This window comes from Larus michahellis, chromosome 5, assembly GCF_964199755.1.
Source record: "Larus michahellis chromosome 5, bLarMic1.1, whole genome shotgun sequence".
Classification (NCBI taxonomy): domain Eukaryota; kingdom Metazoa; phylum Chordata; class Aves; order Charadriiformes; family Laridae; genus Larus; species Larus michahellis.
The window spans coordinates 43,486,986-43,501,560 of NC_133900.1; the positions used below are offsets into that span (position 1 = coordinate 43,486,986).

Sequence of the window (14,575 nt, forward strand, 5' to 3'; positions counted from 1 at the left end):
ACGGCTGAGGGGGCATCTTATCAACACTTATAAATACTTAAAGGGTGGGTGTCAGGAGGATGGGGCCAGGCTCTTTTCAGTGGTGCCCAGTGACAGGAAAAGAGGTAGTGGCCACAAACTTGAGCATAGGAAGTTCCACCTAAACACGAGGAGGAACTTCTTTACTTTGAGGGTGGCAGAGCACTGGCACAGGCTGCCCAGAGAGGTGGTGGAGTCTCTGTCTCTGGAGACATTCAAAACCAGCCTGGACGCGTTCCTGTGCAACCTGCTCTAGGTGACCCTGCTCTGGCAGGGGGGTTGGACTAGATGATCTCCAGAGGTCCCTTCCAACCCTATGGTTCTATGATTCATGTATGGCAGGCTGAAAGGACAGGAGCAGCCATAAACAGTAGACGTGGGACCAAAAAATGAAGCTTAAAGCAGACATTAGCTTTACAAGGTTGTATCACCTTAATTCCTTTTTGTTTTAGTTTGGGTCATAATTGTTAGTTTTATTTCAAGAAAGAAGTCTAAAGAGTAAACAATAACAGTAAACAATAATAGCTCTTTAGAAGCCAAGGAACTAGATGCTTACAAAGATGATGGCAAATATTTGATTCTACAGACAATTACAAACATTAAAACGTCTTCCAAAGAGCAATTATGTAGAAGTATATTCTGCAGCTTTCACGTAGTCAGTGTTACAAAGCTTTCTAAACTGTTTTACTCTGCTTTCCCATCTCTTTTTATTCTTCCAGTTTTCTTCTTGCCTGACTCTCTTTAATTCTACTCAAGGAATTGTTTAAATGAAAAGCATTAGCGAGAGTAGCGCAGCCATTGTCTTTGGTGTATTTTTTGCTTGCTTATTATTGATGCAGTCCTGTGGTATATGTTTTCTCTATATGTAAGTGAACAGTTGCAAGACTTCCATGTTAAAATCTTGCCTGATGTCATCCAATGAAGATGCAAGCCAACATTAATTTCACACTTGAATGTTCTAAAATAGAAGTCTCATTAAAATAACTGTCAAAGGCACAGAAAATGAAAATACTGTGAAGGAGAATTGTAGATAGTAGTATGGAATTTCACTCAAAGGCACAATTATAATTCACCTAAATCTCATGTTTAAGTTTTACTGGGCAAATAAAATGTATGTTATACAGTTTTTTAAATTCTTCTTTACTTTTTGCTTGCTTTGTGGAAGTTGAAAGACAAATATGCTGTTTATGCTAATTCCTTACTGATACATATTTTTAATGAGTTATAGAATATTTTGTATGCTCAGGCTTTTAAATGTCTGAATTGTCATTCTTCCAAGAAAGTCACAGACTTCTTTGGAAGCTGAATTGATTCCTTACTGGAATCAGTTGCATAAATATGCTTATTATTGATGCTAAAAAATGGTACAATGTCCAGTGCTTGCATGCAAAGAAGACTTACATATTCTATCATAGTCTAGAAAACTTTGATTTAAAGAACTATCCAATGCTGAACATTTGGAAATGAGATGTAATTATGGAGTGTTGGGAACAGTAAGGAGGGAACTTGTGAACAACTATTGGGAAGAGGTTTTTGTGAAGTGTGAGAATTATAATCTCTTTTTGTAATTATAATGTCCCAGTGAACACGTTGGTGGAGATGTTGCTTGTTATTTTAAATCTTAAATGGTATTTGCAGGGAGGTAAAATCATGTTAATATTGGGGTTTAAGTTCTTCGGTTGCATAATGATGAATTTTTCCTCTCTGTTTTAGTCTTTTAATTTTTTAATGGATTATTTTGGTTTTTTTATTAATATTGAGAATCCTCTTGTATAAGCTCAGAATCAAATTGGGATATTAACCACCTGTTGCTTCTTACAGGTCCTGCTCCCAGCAGCTGGTCTTTTGCAACTGCAGGATGTGAAAAGGACTTGCTGTGAATTTTTGGAATCCCAGCTTCATCCTATCAACTGCCTGGGGATTCGTGCTTTTGCCGACATGCATGCATGCACAGATCTCTTGAACAAGGCCAACACATATGCAGGCAAGTTATCATTAGTATAGCGTATAGCTTGGTATCTCTGTGCGTGGGTACACACATGTGTGGGTTCCATGCCCACCCAACCCCAAAGGAAACTTAATTTTATCCAGGATATTGCAGACCTGTATCTTCTGACAAAGACTGCATTTGATATGAATGTTTTTATGAGAAATAAATTTTCCTGGCTAGAACATAGTTATAATAAGCACAAAGGGGCAGCATCTTCGTGGTTTATTAGGGCCATAGAGGGTCCAAGCAAATTATAATCCAGAAAGAAGCTAGCTTGCTGTTTAAAATTTTGCACTGTCACTTAGGGGAGGAAATCAGGAAAGAATTAAAATTCTGGTAACTTCGACAAGCCAAAGTCTGTAGGAAGTACATGGGGAGAAAGAAGATGAGGGCATGTTCAGGGGTGTGCGTTCATCTATATCCCCTGCACAGGACTAGCTAAGAAGCAACAAACGTACCATGAGTATTGTTTTATCCACTTGTCTTCTGAAAATCCTACTCATCTAGCCCAAGACTTGAAATTTCCTACTATAAAGGGTACCTGTAGTCTCATTTGCCTATCTTGACGTAAAGTAGATAGAGGTGCATTTTCTAACTAACCATATCGCTGAACAAACAAAATTCTACTTTCCGTGTAAAGAGCGCTTGCAATTAGATTGTTTCTCATTTTTTGCCTGAAAAAAGTGTCGATAGAATTCTTAATTTTATTACTAAAAGTGCATTGTCACGGTCATCTTAAAGACTGTGTTATTCATATCTGTAAAAGGACTGGCTCATGTCAAGTCTTGACACTTCTGAAAACTAGGTTCTCATTTTGCTTGCTGTTGTGAATGAAAAAGCGATTCTGATTCTGTCGTGAAGTAATGGTAGTGTTGTATGGGAGGCCAAGGGACAATTATTCCCTTTTTCTTGACGCTGATGAAGGCCTCAGGTGGAAAATGCTAAACTGAACTTTTAAGACAGATGCAAACAGGCTGATGTAAATCCAAGGAAGTCTAACATGAACATATTAAGAAAACAGATTGACCTATGACAAAGACTGTGAGAGAAGAGCGTCCTTTCAGTCAAGAAACTAAAAGGCTAGGAGGATAAGAAATGCAAATCTCCTGTGAGTAAAAACGACTGAGTAAGCTTAACTTGTGAGGTATTTTTTAAAGTCGTTTCATATATCAACGAAAAATCTAACTGTAAAAGTAACCCAGATCAGGCTGCGGAAGTTATGGACTCTCCACTGTTAGGCAGCTGTTTAAAAAAAAAAAAAAAAAAAGTTAGACTAACTTCTGGTTTAGGTTGATCTAAATCACATCTTTGTGCAAAAGCAGATGATTTGAAGTTCTTTCTAGCTTACATTTCTATGATTCTGTGGAGGCTAAAATCCTTTTTTTTTCCCTTTATATTCCAATATTTTCTGCTGTTGGAAACTGATATACATGTACTTTCAGAGAACATATTACTAAATTGGTAATTTTTAACATAATGGATTAAAACCTTGTTTGACTGCTCTTGATGCCAAGAAAGGTTGCATAATGTTGATTACTAAAAGGTAAACAAAAGATTGTGTAAGATTGTAAGTTTGTAGCATAATACTGTAACGAAAACTAAGGCTTTTAAAATTTGTTCAAGTAGCAATGATCTTACTGTTCTTTTGTGTGTAGAGTGCCTTGAGGTCTTGATGTTTGAGTCAAGACTGAAGACATTACACTGAGGAATTACTTTTTAATGGAAGCTTTTTGTAGTGGGGAAAAAATCCTTCTCTTTTATAGGATTTGATTTACTATCCAGCAAAGTAGTATATTTTGATTAGAGCTTTAGGAGTGAATATTCAGAGAGTAGGACAAATTTGTTTGGAAATTCAGAAGTCACGGGTTTTCAGAGTTTGAGAGTGACTCTCAGGTATGCCTCCTTACATGCAGCTTGCACTATCTGCCTGGTCACAGATCTTCTCCTGTCATCTTAGTGTCTCCTGGATGTTTCACTTCTACTTCAAGCTCAGCAAAACTGAATTGCTTTCCACCTAACCATCTCAGTCTTCCTCTGTCACCATTCTCCTGGTCATTCTGGTTTGTAAAGTTGATAGCTTCAGCTCTCCTCCACCATTTTCTCTCAACTACTCAGTTGCGCATTCCTCTATTTCGTTTCTTCCCTCCCTACCGAATCTGCTCTACATTGTGTTTCCCTTTTGCTGCAATGTAAATCTATCTCTGACACAGCTTCCTCTGTTCGCTACAGTCATTTTACAACTGCTGCAATATTCCTTTTCCCCCTGGATTGAATTCCAATCTCTCATCCTTGGCTTTTCTAATCCAGCAGAATAACCCTCGACCACTTGAATCTTTTATTTCCCCTCTTTCTCTTCTGCTTTTGTGCTTGGAACTTCTTTCCTCCGTAATCAAACCACCTTCCACTTCTGTCAAATTCCTCCAGAAAGCACTTTCCTCATCTATGCTTCCCTTTTTGTTATCATATTCTTGGAGTCCTGCTGGCCCGTACCACAAGCTGCCAGCTCAACTCCTACTGTGTTTTTGCTGTATCTGTGTGGTGAATTTTAAAGCAATGCACACTCTGTTCTTACTCTTGAGATAAATATGCTGTGCATAGCCAGGGTGTGAGCTGCCTCATCGCATTGCACTCTCTGCACTGCCTTCCTTAATCCCTAGCGCTCTGTCAGGCTTAGTATGAGAGCAATACACAAAAGGAAATGAAAAATGAAATATCCTGAGAAGGACGCAGGAAAAATTCATATGATTGTATTGCTTTTCATAACTTTTCTAAAGGTACAGTGACCAACTGGCATCATTAACAATTCGTACAGAGTTAAAACTGAAGATTTTCCTGAAACAGAGCACTAAATGCTTCAATTCATGTGTCTAGGTCCAAATAATAGGCTTCTTATTGCCTTGAGTAATTTTAGACCTCATAAAAAGAAGGATTTTGATGAATGCTTTCAGTTGCCTTAATTCCTAGAAAATCTGTTTTCTGGTCTAGATTTCACACGTGCACACACACACACGCTTCCAGGAGATTATAGTATCTCTATCAAGCATAGAGTTTTGGAAAAAAAACAGAAATGCAGCAAACTCATGTGATTAGGTGTCTGTCAACAGAATCCTTGGTTGCTGACTTAAGTGTGGAACTGAGGTATACAAATCAGTAATACTCAGAAGTAGGTTTAGACTAGTGAAATTGTATTCAAATTAATTATATATCAATTTAAAAAAATGCAAAAGCTGTTCAGGTTGGTTTTGAAAGTACTAGTTTGTGTAAGGCATACCTTACTTAAGAAGTTCTAATGTGTATGTGACTGAATGACTTTGTGATAACTGTGTTTAAACTATTATGCAAAATGTTTTAATTAAATCTTTTTGTCTTTGAGTAATATCAAATCTAAAAAAGTATTACATTTTTGACCTTTTATTGAATAGGAAGCAAGGTGTAAATTTATTTGCTAGAGTTAATGTTTAGATATTTAATGTTTTAGGGAACACATTTTGATATAGCGGTTGCTTAGTTTTGAATTTTAAATTATTTTTTCCAGCTTCTATTCTGACTATGCCTTAGTAACTTCTAAACTACTTCAGTTACTTCTAAACAATCTTTGTTCAATTTAGTAGTTGAAGTTAATATTTATATAGATGACTTTCCAGAAACATAAAATCTAAGACCCTGGAAAGACCTTGACTGCAATATTGATTAAATGTGTTTGAGAGCACAGGAACTGTGCCCAACTTGTAACCCTACCTCTCTGGGTCATTTTGTTCAGGCATCCTTTGCTGTGCTCAGAGGGACCCTGCACGCGGGATGCAGACAAGTGAAAAGGAGAAGGAAGCTATTTATTGGTCCTAGCTGGGACTTGCAAGCTACTAGGTTGAGCACCGGAATGCTCAGTACTCCTGCTAAAAGCGCCCAGGGAGGAAGGGTTGGCCTTCATTTCTCCTTGGAATGGGCTGATCATCAGTCTTGCTGGACTTCTGTCTGCTGACTCCCTGTTTTTCTTCAGTACAGTTTTATACCTTTCTAGGTCAATGTTTTTCCTCTTGAATTTTCAAGCTTCTTACCGCCCATATCTCAGCCATCATAGCTTCTTTCCCGCCCCCCCCGTTCTTATCTCAAACGGGACTTTGTCAAGGCTCTTCCTCACTACTGAAAAAATTTTCTCAAAAGTTTGAGCCAAAGATATGCAACTCTGCCATTTTAGAAATAGGCCTTGTATTACAGGCAGCTGAACTCCCAGGAGCAGACGTTTCAGGATTAAGTCTCTGGAAACTAGAATGAGTACAAAAGAGGATTATTAGATTGAAAAAGCAGTGAAAATATTTCCCTGCTATAGAAAATGAAAAGCATTTGGATGTTTTTCTCCCTTATTTAACTAATAAAAAGTCTTTATTTTGTTACGCTTGCTATTTTATATTTAGGAAAAGGAGGCAGGGAGATACTTCTGCTAATAGACAATAAGAGCATAAAACCAAATGAATGATGATGTAGATCGGAAGTTATTAGAAAAGTGAAACTCTGGAAATTCTTTCAGGGGTAGTAAGAACCCAACTTTCATTAAAATTGGAGCTTCATAATCCTGTGGTGGGGTTGGTCCTCCTGTAGCAGAGTGTTAAGATTTCTGTAATTTAGGAGAGTCATCTATATGCATCTATGACATCTGTGGAGAGATCTGAAATTATTAATTAAAAAATTAAATTAAGAGGAGGTTGAGGGGAGACCTCACCACGCTCTACAACTACTTGAAAAGACATTGTGGAGAGGTTGGTGCTGGTCACAGGTAATCAGCGATAGAACAAGAGGGAATGGCTTCAAGCTGCAACAGGTTAGGTTTACACTAGACATTAGGAAAAAATTCTTCACAGAAAGAGTGGTCAGACACTGGAATAGGCTGCCCAGGGAGGTGGTGGAGTCACCATCCCCGAATGTGTTCAAGACTCATTTAGTTGTGGTGTTGGGGGATATGGTGTAAGGGAGAACTTTGTAGAGTGGGGTTGATGGTTGGACTTGATGATCCCAAGGGTCTTTTCCAACCTGAATGATTCTATGATTCTACTTGGAATGAGCTTCTGTTGCAATTAAGCTTTCTGAGATGCTCCCCATTCTTGTAATGTTTTAGAAAGCTGTGCTGCTCTGGGTCTTGTCGCACTTGCATAGTCAGGGACTACGTAGAGCTGAGGCCTCTCATCCTTCTTGTGACAGGATTCCTATGAAGAGTATGCGGCATAAGCGCTGCTAGTCCATCCTTAGTTTTAGTCTGGGATACATCTTACGTAGTCTTAGAGGATGTACACAAAATAAATTTTTTTCTTGAGAATATGGTGCATTTTATAGTTGTCATAATGTTATGTACAACCTGAAGATATATTGCTAAGGCCTTTTAAAGAAGAGGGGTACGGCATATTGGACTAGAGACATTTGCTCAGTGCTTAGGCGTTGACATATTTCTTAGTTATAACCAAAGAACAATAATGTACTTCCATTCACCTCATGGGCTGGTACGGGGTTTGGAAACATTGGATTACCTGTGGAAGAAGTGTGTGTCTCTTGAGAACCAGCTTTACAAACCTTGTGAAGCAGGGATTGCTATGTTCTACTTAACTGTGGGATACAGCGTTCTTGATTCTGGTGCTCTGAGTCTAAAACTTTGAGCCCTGACTAGACTTGGAAGCACGCATGTCTTCTGGAGACTATTCCTGTGTACATTCGTATGCATGAGATGGAAAGGACACAGTTCGCAGAATCGTTCTTACGTTTCTATTCTGAGTAGCAGTGTCTGTTGCTATGCTTCTGTTACCTTGGCTCCTATGAATTTCATGGTGTTCTCAAAAGCAGTTATTTAAGCATAAAATTGACAAGTAAATCAGATTTAAAAAAAATAAAAAAATGATTCTGCAATGTTTGGCGGCTTCTGGCTCTCCAACTAGCAGAGCTTGCGTCTATCCCTCTGTAATAAGGCTAGAGTTCCTGCCTGACCAGCGTCTTATGTTAGGCCTTTAGCAAAGACCTTTTGTCCCAAGCAAAAAAAAAATCACAACGTGACGTTGTGAATTGAAGCAATAATTAAAAAAACCCTAATTCTTGCTAAATATTTCTGTTTCATCTTCTTGAGAAATTGTCATTGTTCTTTTAAGTGAATGTAAGGCTTAGATCTTTCCAAGCTTCCATGCTCTGCATTGCTCTAAACCAAGAGGTTATCAGTTCAGAAAGAAGCTATGTTTCTGGAAAGTTCCAGCTGGTTTATAGCATTATCACATCAGAAAGATGCAAGTACTCCATTTAGTTTATAAAAAATACCATCATCTATTCTGTGGGATAGAGATAGTTGGTCTAAACCAGACAAAAGACACTTATGAGACTCGATATGTTTCTGATATTTTGTTTCACACACTAATACATATTGGATTACTGTCATGAAAAGATCTAGAGAATATCAAGGGTTTTTTCTCTTTTTGCCAGCTGCAGCCTCTGGTTCTGATAAGCTCTGGCCATGTTTCTCATACGTGTTAATTTGGCTTTGGGAAGATCTTGGGGAGAAGATTTCTGAAAGTATACGAAATATTAAAAAGATTTCTGGGAATTGGTATTAAGTATCATCAGCTGCTGGAACACCTTAGGAAAAATGTTAGAAATGACTGAAGCCTATTAATGACAGAACAGAAATTTAGTCAGTCTTCAACAACGTCATATACAGAGACAGACACTGACAACAGCCACTGTCATAAAACAAAAAGGAGAAGATTGGTTACAGGCTTTTATTTTTGGCCACCATGATTCTCTGGTAGGTTTTTAATCTGAAGGAACTTCAGCAGACCTTTGCTTCTGTATTTAGTAAAGGCAATTAAGCCAGAGAAGGTCTGACTCCAGGTATATAAATGAGTGAAAGTGTGTTTGTGAATTAATCCACAAATGTTTATTGCGTAAAATGTCCTGTGCAGATTTCAGATGTAGCTTTCCTTCCTAGGTAATTGAAAAATATAAAGTTAGTGTCAATATCTTTATGGCCAGCAAGACTATGTGCCTTTTGGATAGAAGTGGATCAAGTGCTTACTGCTGCTGCATGTATGTATAATAAACATCTCCAGACTCGTAATGAAAAATACCAAGAAGTGGTACATTTACAGCTCCTATTATTTTCCTGTGCGTTCCACATGGGCATCATTTATTGTACTTCCAAAGATTTTGTTACTGGCCCCTTTCCTGTTGTTAAAAACTTCCTTTTTGTCCGTTTAGTTTGTCCCTGAAGCTGAAGTCCCATCCTACTGGTACGGGGCAGACAAGGACAGATCTTTAGCTATTCAGAGACAAACTGTCTCTGTCATTTGCAAAAATGTGAAAATCTGTTTTTCGTATGCAATTGGAACAGATATTTTAGAAATGTCCTAAAATGGAAGGGATTTTTTTAAAGGCAGATTTTAGTTTCGATAATAAAGAAGTAGGATTCTGCTGGCTTAGGAAGTGGGAATTTGGGAACCAAGCCTCTGCAGCTCTTAAGCCAGCTTGTTTCCAGGCTGCCTGACTCTGGAGCCAGCTGGCTTCAATGTCTGGGTAAAGTGGCAAGAAGTGGGGCACGATTCCAATACAAATTTGTCAAAGTTGCACACTGTGTGGAAAATTTGGAAAAAAAAATAATAAAATTTTATTCTCTCATGAAAACTTCCAGCCAGATAGTTCTGTCTGTCTGCTCATCTAGGAGCTGTTCATGAAGAAAGAAGTATGTTACCTACTGCAACACATAAAAACCAAGCTAATTTGAGAATTTGCACAGGACAGGTGCATGAAGTATTTAACCACGTCATAAGTTTCATGATGTTTGATGTTAATATCTCCAGATTATTGAAGCTTTCAGGATGTGGGCAATACTATGGGATAGTACAAATCCTAACCCAGAAGACAAAAAAATTCACGCACACCCCCCAGTACTATTTTTCTCTCATAATTATTGGAAAAAGAGGGTCTAAGTGGGTTTTTTGGAACTCTTAGTACTGAATCATATTATTTCAAAGATGCTGATATCCTTCTTGTTAAAAGGAAGCAAAAAGTTTGAATTTCATAAGCATTATTTTTATATATAATAAAATAATGCCTACTGTCTTCAACACCTGAACAGCTTTAGCTAAATGCCACTGACAGACTGAATTGGTAGTTTTGCATTTCCTTGTTCTTTTTCAGTTTCTAATTATTTTGAATAATGCGTTTAGCTGTAATTTCAATTGGCTTCTGCCACAAGATTATCTATCAATCAGTTAAGATGGTCTCCTTGACAACAAGAGATCTGGTTCTTAGGAGACAAGTGATTTCACCTTTTCTCTTGTTTTGATGACTAAAATTTATATAGCAATCTACTCTCCTGTTCATCTTTTTTCTGTAATCCATTCAGCTGAGGATTTGTTTCCAGGTGTTGCTTGAGGACCTGAGCCTGTAGCTATTGACCAAGTAGTTTGGTTTAATTTCTTTTTTTTTTCACTCTTCTTTCTTCGCTTGGCCCCATGCCTTATCTTATGCTTTAAGCAAACAGAGGCTAACATCCAGTACAGCAGTCTTGGTTTTTGTTCCAGTGCTGTCTATTTTTGTCAGATTTTCTTCTACAGTTCTCTTCCTTGCGTGAAAAGAGAAGACGGCCTCGCATTCCTTGTATTACTTTGAAAATTCTCAACTTTCACTCTTGGTTAGGGGCTGGATTTCTTCCCATTTAGACCATGTCATAAATCTAAATCAACTTCTTAAAATAGAAGGCTTTTATATACAAGTCTGTAAAATCTACTGGGTATTTCCAGTTTATGAAGTGTATCCTGTTGGATGTGATCCACTGTTGGATCAGCTTTCTCCAGGGAAGATAGACAAGGCTTCTGAACCTCAGATTTGTTTGAGATTGAGAAGAGTGTTGCTTCCCCTTTCTGCTTGCTTCTTAACTTCTGAGTAGTCAGACATGCTGTTTTGTGGCACTGTCACTTGAAATCTGGAGTTTATCATAAAACGTATTTATGCAGATTACCTTTCTCAAATTCTATTTGCCATATGCAAGTAGTAAAATTGATCAGATACTTATTTCAATAAGCGTACCTCAGAAAATTCTACTTCAGCTCAAGAAACTGCATATTTGTAGTCTGAAAAGCAAACAGGATTTGTAAGGAGTGGGAAAGTAATGGTGGTTTTATAAAACCCAATTGTATTTTTCATCATCCTTTCTTTCCCATTGTCTGAAATACAGCAGAAAATACTACATGTCCATCATAAGAGAATGCTGCAGAACTGGAGGGACTTGTAGTCATGATGATTGCACGAATGAAAAGTCTGGTAGGATAAGGGACCGAAAAGGCAAGGACTGTCTACTTTAAATAGAGATGAAAGCTAAAAAGGGATATAGAATAAAGAATGATTTTGAGTAGATAGACTGTGGCTTTCCCTATCATCATATTCAGCATTAGAACATGGGGATATTAATTGAAAACTGATTAATGGTAAACTGAGTGTTAAATTTAGATGTAGGGTTTTTTGTTCAATGAGACTGTGGTATTATTACTGTAGGAAGGTATCAAAGTCAAGAATTTAACAGGATTCAAGGGAACTAGACTGTATCTCACTAAACTCATTGCTTAGTAAAAAGTAGTTAAGGTAAAATGTCATCCTTCTGGTTACCAATCTCTAACCTTTCATGGTTATAGTGAGACCTTTATGGGAGGAGGTTTCATTATCATACTTTTTATATATATTCTTGGGCTTTTGTCTGAAGCAATTTGTGCTGCCTGTTTCAAGAAACAGGATGCTGAACTAGATAAAGGACAAGAATTATACTGTGTTAGATTTATCTTTTTATGCTCGCTAGTCTTTAGTACAGTGTGAAAAAGCTGTTGTACCCTGCACAGTTAACCTGAGAAGTTTGGACTTCTTGATCTGGAAGCATTCAGCATTCTTTAACAGCTTAAGACAGTTTGTCAAGCCTGGAATCTATCACTAGTGGAGTGATAGAAAAGGCTTTAAGAAGCTCTTTAGTTTGAATATGTTTGATGACCTTTTCTACTTATTCTGATTTTGAGTGAATTCTTAAATCCCGGTAACAGTTGTGCCTTCTAACTTCTGTTAAGAATAGCTGAAGAGAGGAAAACCAACATTTATCTAGATGGAACTACTTTTTAAGCAACTGAATGGCTTAAAAAGCAATTTCAAGGAAGGGAGAGAACAACTGAATAAGCGAACAACTACTTCGTAAAGATACATGCTCTATGTTAAAAGAAAATGGTTCTACAACTAAAACATTACATTTTGTCAGTTTTGTTTAAGTTGAGGCATTAGAAGAAAAAAACTGAGGAAAAATTACGTATCTTCTGCATGTAGTAGAGATTGTGATATGTAATATTTTTATCACCTTGGAGAAGCTCTGAGAGATGCAATAGGATCCAGACTTGTTTGATTTGACCTACGTTACACTGCAAAACCGCTGGTTAGTTCTAATGAATCAGTCTTTGTTCGTGTTTAACTGTGGGTTTAAAACATGTTTGACGACAACATACAGAGCGTATGCTTTTTCTGGAAACATTTTTGATGTATTCGTGCGTACAAAGATAGCAAAATGAGATTTAAGAAATTGTAAAGGACAAGTACTGGGATGAAGCAATGCTGAAAATGTTAAATTGCTTTGATTGCTACTTTTAATATAATGTGTTTTAATATTTCAATTATTTTAAAGAATCTTTAAATATAACAGCTGTTTGTGAGACCAAGCTTTAACTATATAACATATTTTAAGCTAAGGTATTGCTTCTAGATACGATGAAAGAGCACATGTACTGAATTGTTTTCCGCTATTTTTCCTCTGCTGCTGTAATGCTTGTTGTGGGATACAGTTCGCTCTGTATGTTAGAATACTTCTTTTCCTCCAAACAGAACAGCACTTTTCTGATGTCGTACTTAGTGAAGAATACCTCAATCTTGGTGTAGAGCAGGTGTGCAGTCTTATATCCAGTGACAAACTCACAATTGCCTCAGAAGAGAAGGTAAGACCATCTGTATCCCAGTACTCTTTTTATCCTTTGGGATGAGAAATAGACCTTGCTCTTACTGCTCTTGTACGCTTCTTTGGATGTGTTCTTTGTTTCCTCGATGAAATTAAGGTTGTATTGTGCTCATGTTTAAAGAGTTTTTCCCAAAACTGTTAAGGATTTTTCCCAAAAGTATTGTCAGTGTGATGATGAAAATTAATCTCAACTCTTAAAAATCCTAAAACTGTTAAATCACATAACCCTTTGTTCTTGAAAAAGTGGAAACTAAATTAAATGGAAATTCCTTCTCGTGTTCAAGCAGAACAAACGGACAGAACACATGCTGTGAGTCACGTACACAGGAGTTTGGTTTACCAAGGGGTAAAAAACTCAAATATAGTACTTTGAAGAGTGTCTACTAACTTTAACAACCACAGTCCCACAAAGGTATTAAAACTCTGTATGTATATGTGGGCTGGTTAACCTAACTGAACAAATGTGGGTTGCAGAGGAGATGGCTAGATACCTTGGTATAACCAAACTTGAGTTTAAATATGTGTTGGCTTACCTTCAGCTAGATCTCATTCTTTTAAAGCCATTTTTGAAACTCTCTGATCTTCAGTGAGCCTCTAATGGTTTTCAGGTTGTAGATAGATTCATTTTGAGCTTTTGAATCCAGTTGTGATCAATTTAAAATATTTTGCCTTTCTTTTTTCCAAGGAGTATATAGATGTACAAACGCCTCTGTTCAAATGAGGCTAAATTGTTTTCAGAAGCATGTTTGAATACTGGTTTGTATGGCTAGGTAGTGTTTCGTGTCAAAACCTTTTTGAAACTTTGAATCCAAGAACTATCTGCTTAAACTGCAACTAGCAGAGTCACATGGCTGTTCCCATAATACCCTGAAGGTCCGGATCTGTAATTCTGGTATATGTGATGCTGCTTCTGTGGAGTATAAGTAAGGTTTTAATGCTGTAGCGTATGATGAGCTGCTGTGCAATGGAGGAGAAATTAGTCTTGGGATCGCTCCTCCTAGGAAGGCTCAGTGATGATAAGTCATTTGAATGATGGTATGGCAGGTTGATTTTCCGAGAAAGGAAGAAAAGTGTGAGGATTGTAATATTCCTGCTGCTGCGTTTTGTTTACCTAGCTTTATTGGATTTTCAGTATCAATGAAATTGTCTGTGTTTTGCCAATGTAGTGCAGCTATCCTTGAAACACTCGTAGAGGAGTGATATAAAAAGAGACTGGCTACTGCATGTTCAGAATTTTGTAGTGGGAAAATATGGAAATAATGGGAGCTGTAACTGCTGTCATCTTTTCTCACGTTAGGAATTTTAGTGTAAGCAAAAACTGTTTTTGGAGACACACTGATATTTTCATACTACTGAATTTGTAAGTCAAGGGACTTGCATTTTTTTTGTTTTCTGGAAGGTATTTGAAGCAGTGATAGCGTGGGTAAACCATGACAAAGATGTAAGGCAGGAGCTAATGGCACGCCTGATGGAGCATGTTCGGCTGCCTTTGCTTTCCCGTGAATATTTAGTTCAGGTAAGCAAAAAAGAATACTAATTCTTCTGCATGTGAACATTTCAGT

At 37.4% G+C, this 14,575-nt stretch overlaps 1 protein-coding gene across 3 annotated transcripts in view; it reads left to right on the plus strand.

Moving 5' to 3' along the window:
- The window catches only part of KLHL2 (kelch like family member 2), a 62,231-nt gene that overhangs the window by 36,203 nt on the left and 11,453 nt on the right, over positions 1 to 14,575 (plus strand). For all 3 annotated transcript variants that reach the window (XM_074589820.1, XM_074589824.1, XM_074589823.1), the window contains 3 exons: positions 1,840 to 2,002; positions 12,884 to 12,993; positions 14,413 to 14,529. In XM_074589820.1, coding sequence (XP_074445921.1) covers positions 1,840 to 2,002; positions 12,884 to 12,993; positions 14,413 to 14,529 — 390 coding nt within the window. The remainder of the gene's footprint in view (positions 1 to 1,839; positions 2,003 to 12,883; positions 12,994 to 14,412; positions 14,530 to 14,575) is intronic.